The following is a 7,478-nucleotide window of genomic DNA, read 5'->3' on the forward strand; positions in this document are numbered from 1 at the left end:
TAGGGACGTTTGTGCTGAGCCCATTGTCTAGATGGATAATTTGATAGTGAAATTCAAAGTGATGATGCAGTGCCCTTCTATAAGGCTGGGGGATCCATAAAGGTGGTCTGTTCCCAAAGAATTCTGGTATCTGGTAGATTCCTGAATACTCAGGAATTTTCAAGTTGGCATGCTCACCACGTCTGTCAAAGTCTTGCTATAGAATTGGGAATTAAGGTAGGCACTTGACAGGTTGGCTCTCAAGTGTCATCCTCAACACTCTCAAGTGCCTTCCTCAACACTAAAGCAAACAGGGCTCCCTCATATTCTCAGGAGTGTCAGGCGATGAAGCAGAACAGTGCCTGGAAGGGACTCAGCAGCTTGCAAGGCAACATCTCACTCTGGAAAGCCTGTGGTTTTTATCTGCCTTTTAGAAAACATGAGTGCTTGGCTTCCTGTGGTCCATGGGGTCACAAAGAGTTGGACACGACTAAACAACAAAGTGGTTTTAATGAGTTTTAATTAGCTTTAACTCTTCTTCAAGTGATTCATGAAGTGACTAGTGAAGATAAGATACATGTGCTTTTTATGTTTTCTCGTTATGTTTGGCTTTTACAAGCCATGGATATTTGTTCTTAATGAGTCTATGACTGAATTGCAGACAGAGTGTTGCGAGTACAATTCCTACCTTTATTACTTAGTCAAGAACTGGTTTTCTGTGACCCAATATGTTATTGTACATTATGAATGTTCTTGTAGGTGTGACTCCATATTTTATGTTTCATTACAAATGGCCACGACTTCCAAGAAGCAGCCTCCCCATGTCTTCTCTCTTTTTCACAATGCTTGGTTTGTTCATACAGATGGCACACCCACATCAGTCTCTTTAAACCTCCACATAAAGGGACGTGTCTCCATAGTGGTGGAAATTAGCCTACAAAAAGGTAGAGCACCAGACAAGACTTTTGCTGCTCTCAGAGAGAGGTAACCAAAGTCAAGGCAATCTAGGCTTACCAGGAATGTAAGTAAAAGTTTTTGTTCATAGAATCATAAACTGTAGAGTTGGAAGGGGCCCAACGGGTCATCTAGTCAACCCCCTGCAATCTCAACAAATGATTCTTGCTCAGTTTTGCAAATGTGCTAGTAGTTGTGTTATTTGTCAGTTACTGTGCATGGTCAGCAAAGAGAGAGAGAGAAATGCTGTCTTGTCTGAATGTGTGTGTAAAAACTAGTTGTATGAAAATCTTAGACTGTTTCTACATTGTCAACTTAAAACACAGCTAGGATGTTTGCTACTTGCGGAGATGAAATTAAGCACTTACAGTTTTTCAGATATTATAACACTGAGAAGCAGAAATTTAATTCCTCCCTGTAACACAGCTATTATTGCAATCTAAACAGCTGTGGTTTAAAGCCCACATATCCTTATCAACCCCTTCATGGATCACTGCCTTGCCGTGGTGAAGGGGCTTGAATAACTCAGAGAAGCTATGAGCTATGGCATGCAGGGCCACCCAAGATGGACAGGTCATAGTGGAGAGTTTTGACCAAACATGATCCACCTGGAGGAGGAACCGGCAAGCCACTCCAGTATCCCTGCCAAGAAAACTCCATGGGCAAAGACAAAAGGCATATAAAAATTATGATGCTGGAAGATGAGCCCCTCAGGTCGGAAGGCGTCCAACATGCTACTGAGGAAGAGCGGAGGACAAGTACAAGTAGATTCAGAGCTGATGAAGCGGCTGGGCCAAAGCCAAAAGGATGCTCAGTTGCAAATATGCCTCGAAGCGAAAGGAAAGTACAATGCTGTAAAGAAAAATATTGCATAGGAACCTGGAATGTAAGAACCATGAACCTTGGTAAGTTGGATGTGGTCAAAAATGAGATGGCAAGAATAAATATTGACGTCCTGGGCATCAGTGAACTAAAATGGACAGGAATGGGTGAATTCAGTTCAGATGACCATCATATATACTACTAAAATTCCTTCCAGTAGCACCTTAAAGACCAACTAAGTTAGTTCTTGGTATGAGCTTTCGTGTGCATGCACACTTCTTCAGATACACTGAAACAGAAGTTGCCAGATCCTTCTATATAGTGAGAAGGTGGGGAGGGGTATTACTCAGAAGGGTGGTGGGAATGGGAGATTGGCAGATAGCTGAGATGAGCCTTTTGACGACTCTTAACGACTGCAATAGGTCTTACAGGAAAAGGCAAGGGGTGAGAAGGTGAAAAATGGCTTAGTCATGTATAATGAGATAAGAATCCAATGTCTTTGTTCAGATCAGGTCTCTCCATGGTTTTAAGTTTGGTAATGAGTTGCAATTCAGCAGCTTCTCTTTCCAGTCTATTTCTGAAATTCCTTTGTAGTAAAACAGCTACTTTGAGATCTTGTATAGAATGTCCTGGGAGATTGAAGTGTTCTCATACTGGTTTCTCTGTTTTGTGATTCTTGATGTCAGATTTATGTCCATTTATTCTTTGGCGTAAGGTTTGGCCTGTTTGTCCAATATAGAGAGCTGAAGGACACTGTTGGCATTTGATGGCATACACAATGTTAGACAATGAGCAATTAAATAGTCCCGAGATGGTATGTGTGATGTTGTTGGAGCCAGTAATGGTGTTGTCCGGGTGTATGTGGCAGCAAAGTTGGCATCTGGGTTTATTGCAGGCTCTGGTGCCAATCTCCCATTCCCACCACCCTTCTGACCCTGATGAGGGAACAAGAAGAAGGGGGGACAGAGGACGAGATGGTTGGACAGTGTTCTCGAAGCTACAATCATGAGTGTGACCAAACAGCGGGACGCAGCGGAAGACAGAAGTGCCTGGCGTGCTCTGGTCCAGCGGGTAACGAAGAGTCAGACACGAATAAATGACTAAACAACAACACCCTTATCAATTTTGTCTCTTTTCCCATACTTTTTTGTTGAAACATGTAGTGGAGATAGAGTAAAATAAAAATTCAACTATGTAAAGGTCTGTTTTCAGATGACTTAGTAATTTGTAAACAAAAATGCAATGGCTGTGTACTGTGGCATGGTCCCCAATAGCCCAACTGGAAAGAGGTTCTTGAGGCAGTTATAACAGGGTTTGGCCATCGTCATCTGTTCTTATCCGGCAGCAGTTTTCCATTTCACATCCCCAGAAAGAGGCACTTTGCAGCGAATTCCAAAATGCTCCACCCATCAGCTCACTATTTTCCCCACCCTCCCTCTTGTTTGGTGTTGTGTTCGCTCCACATAATTTAAGACGAGTGGATAGCCTCAGTACAAGAAACAACTGTGTAGCAGAGATCACTTTTACTTTGGAGGCACAAAGACACACACTCTCTCTGCTACAAGAAGTCTTCACTCTCTGAGCCCAGAGAGCGTTTCGACATATAAAGTTTTTGCTGAGGAAAAGTGCACACAGAAAGTGCAAAGTCCACTTGCTCAAAAAAGTCCTGCAACTGCCAGAGTTCCCTCTGTGTAGACGTCTTGCAATGTGTCTAACTTCCTTCAGATAAGCTCTTCACAAATCCAACACATCTTCCCCAGATCATTCAAACAGTATCCATGTCTCCAATGCCCCACAACAGTGAATGCTGAAACATGAGTTCTTTATCTATCCTGGGATATGTGTTAGTTTGCCCAGCAACACAAAGAAGACAGTCACAAGATGCATGCAGCTGCACTTTTAGGAGGCGGGGAACCATTTCTGCTGACTCAAAGAGAAGTGACCCTTTCTCACTTTCCTTAATACTTCAGCAGTGGACTGAAACCAGCTTGCTTTACAAGAAATAAATGGAGTCATACACTTGTCATTTTGTATCTACTTGGAAAGTTACAGTGGGGAAAACTGGGAAAATATTAAATAGCAGGAGAATTCATGTAATCATGAAAGCTTCTGGAATTGCAGTTCAAACTGATATACTGCATTTTCTGTTTTCCAGGTAAACAGTGGGGGAAAATACCATCAAAACCAAAGAAGGTTTAACTGGATTTGTTTCCTTTCTTGGCATACACGTGGGATTTCATATCAGGAAACCATGAGCTGCTTTACTCAAATGCTGGGAAACTGGATTAGTTTTCCTTACTTGGAAGAATACCTGAGCTCAGTGACTCACTCTTGGTGGTTGCGTATGCTTCTGATTTTGCACTGTTCAATCGTTATAATGGTGTATTTGTTTATCTGTGCAATCTCATTTTTGCTATATGTCTACAAGAAGAGGAATAACCAGCAAGAAACTGATTTTGATACCAAATTTTGGAAAAAGCCAAAGCAAATTACGTATCAAGTTTTAGATATATTTGGAAAGATATGGCATGGTGAGTAAATGTTTCTTTCATACCAATAATTCAGCTACTATACTTTCATAGGACTGAGCATCAGAATTTCAGACTTGAGGCCCTGGAACAATAGTTACCACTGCTGGTTTTTACCATGTGGTGGGTACACAGCGAATTTAATGAGTATATCATTGTGTAGTGAGACTTTGAGGGTGCAATTTTCTTGAGCTTGGTAAATCACTAGGTAACCCTGAAGCATAAACTCTGGACACAAACCATGGAATTTGTCAGCACAGGATGTGGTGATGTGATGATGGCTGCTAATTTGGATGAACACTGCATGAAAGAGGATGATGGAATACAGAGAGCTTTGGCTTGATCAAGAGGATCCATCTTATGTTCTCATTGCATCCCAGAGTGTAATGTTGCTTTAGATGTTGAAGCATAAATCAGAAACACATTACTAAAACCAAGCTTGGGTCATAAGGATGAAACCCTCTGGCTACTTAGGACATGGTCAAGGGTGCATCTGTCTGGGAAACTTTTCTCTCACATTGTATAAAGTGATTCAGAGAATGGCCTGAAGATGCCTGAAATTAGAGCTCTTAGGTATGGGGAAAGAATGTGCAACACTCTGCACGGAAGGGTAATACTGTTCTTCAAATAAAAAAGGCTCAGGAAAATATAGTATTATAACCCATATGAAAGTCAGGGGCATCTTAACCATTGGCGCTAGGGGTGCACGGCACCTGGGTGCCGGGCTCTCAGGGGTGTCAGGTTGAGAGTCCAGGGCCGAGCGTTGGAGTCCAGGGAAGAGCCACCGACAGCTCAGCGGAGCAGAGCCCGTCGGAGTTCGTCTTCTGCAGGCGGCTCTTCCCCAGACTCCAACGCTCGCTCCGAAACTCGCACCAACCTGCCTGCAGCAGAAGAGCCTGCCGGCTCTTGCCCCAGCTGCATGGCAGCTAACTGTTTCAGTGCCATGCCCAGAGCACCATGTAACGTTGTGGGCGCTGCACGATGCATCCTGTTGCATGTGCCGAGCTGTGGGTTCCTTTGCTGGCTTTTCCGCTGTTGTCACATGCTCCCAGCACCACCCAACGTGACGTCCCAGTGCAGAACAATGGGGAATGCAAGTGGCAGCAGAGGAAACATCTCTGGACAGGATCCACCGTGTGCCAACAGTGCCGACAACAGCAACAAATCCGATGAATAGGAGCGAATGGATCCCAGTTGAAGCAGTTAGCCGCCACGCAGCGGGCGGTGTGGAGGCAGCAGACAGACAGCGTGGCGACTGTGCCGCCTGATATTTTGTTCCCCCCTAGCATGGAACCCACACCCACCTTCGTACGCCCCTGTGCGTTTGGCGCTGGAACCCCCGTTAGTTGGTGCTGTGAGTCACTGCGTCTGCAACCATTCTAAAGATAAACAACTATCTCCTAAAAAAAAAGTCAACAACTTTGGCGTCCCCCCTTAAAAAAAGGTCGACAACTCTGGGCAACCTAGGGGTGCCAGGCGAATCTTTACAGTCCGGCACCGCATATGCTTAAGACGCCATGGATGAAAGTTTAAAGGAGATTGAAACAACAAGTCACAGTTTTAGCTCACTCAAAGACTAGGCAATTTTTTTCCCACCTACGCCCAAAATTAAGCAAGGAATGAAGATTCCAGCAGATGAGAAATATCATTTATTATGTGAGCACAACAGAGAAAGTCCCAGTCTATGTGGATGACAACCTAGTATCCAGAATGCTGCAACATATAGGAGAGCTTTTTAACTGATCGTAAATTACAGTTTTCTGAACCACAGTGTTTTCTTCCAATAAAAGATTGCAATATTCCATTTATTTTTCAACAAAATAACATTTATTTGTTGCATTTTATATTATCTCCAGGTTATGAAGTTTTTGGCATGGAACATCTCCCTAAAGGACCAGTGCTTATTATCTTTTATCACCCAGTTTGTACTATTGACTATTTCTTCCTTGTCGCTAGACTTTTCAAGGAGACAGGGAGAGAGTGCTTTACAGTAATTGATCATGCCATATATAATAAGTTTCCAGGTAAGTTATTAAATTAAACTCATGCTTTTTTACATAAAATATGTGAAATATGATATAAAATAAAGCTATAAGATATAAAACAATGCTATAAAATATAAAACAGTGTATCAGGCAAGCAGGTGAAAAACAACACATGAAATAAGTTGGAAACTGCAGGCTTGCTTTTAGCCATTTACAACCTCAACCTCTTCTCCCAATAATGTTTCAGGCATCGTATTTGAATCAGGCTATGTTTCCAATACAGCATGTCAACCTGGGTCTATGGCCCATGATCACAGATTGCAGGAAAACCTGACCTGACCTCAAAACAGCTATGAGAGTGCTTCTTCTTCTTCTTCTTTCACTCTAGTGATTGCAAGACAATTCCTTTGCTTCCATGCAGAAATTCCATGCTTTCTTCTACAACTTGTCTACATTCTTCCTCAGGGATCTAAGAACTGAAGGAATCTGGATAATGTTACATCTGATTTCTATGCTGTAACTGCAGGCTCTCATATAATAATTGCTGCTGACTTTAATACTAGAATACTACAAGGTTTAGGAAAATGCGTCTCTGAGTTTATGATTTCCTCAAGTACAAAGAGTTTTGCAAAATTCAGTCATTAGTAAAGATGGATATTCGTTACTGGAAAGAACAACGCAAATTATGGGAGTCTGCTTGGGAGCATCTGCACTAGCAAACCACCTGCGCAAAATCCTCTGTGGCTGCTGGGACGGGGTGGGAGCTACAGCTAAGGAAAAGGGCAGAAGCCCAAGTGAAGCCACAAAGACATGTCCGTAGCTTTCATAGCTAGTCCAACCAATCACCAAATCTGCACACAGATCCCAGAAAACATGGCCCCACCCAAACACATGGCCAATCAAGCACTGCCACACACAGCTTTTATGCCCCCATGTGACACTGCAATCAAACACATGTGGCACCCTTGTTGTAGTGTTCATGGCCCTCCACTGCCTCTCCCCCCACATCATCTTCCTCTGATGACACCACAGAAATTTCAAGGAAGGAAGGAAGGAAGGAAGGAAGGAAGGAAGGAAGGAAGGAAGGAAGGAAGGAAGGACCGAGCCCAAAGTGTGCTCTTTGGGGGTATTCCACTGGTTCATTAATGCAGCATATATTCTCTACCCATATATCTGTGGATGAATCTCTGCTGTTTTCCACCAGCAAAGC

The 7,478-nt window shown here is 43.1% G+C and overlaps 1 protein-coding gene across 1 annotated transcript in view; it reads left to right on the plus strand.

The window, feature by feature from the left end:
- Positions 1 to 844: 844 nt before the first annotated feature.
- Positions 845 to 7,478, plus strand: part of LOC308593624 (DGAT1/2-independent enzyme synthesizing storage lipids-like) — an 8,233-nt gene continuing 1,599 nt past the window's right edge. The window contains exons 1-3 of the mRNA XM_081206074.1: positions 845 to 1,000; positions 3,911 to 4,286; positions 6,140 to 6,307. Of these exons, the coding sequence (XP_081062200.1) occupies positions 4,007 to 4,286; positions 6,140 to 6,307 (448 nt within the window). The 5' untranslated portion in view covers positions 845 to 1,000; positions 3,911 to 4,006. The remainder of the gene's footprint in view (positions 1,001 to 3,910; positions 4,287 to 6,139; positions 6,308 to 7,478) is intronic.

Source organism: Podarcis bocagei (assembly GCF_964188305.1).
Source record: "Podarcis bocagei genome assembly, chromosome: 8".
NCBI lineage: Eukaryota > Metazoa > Chordata > Lepidosauria > Squamata > Lacertidae > Podarcis > Podarcis bocagei.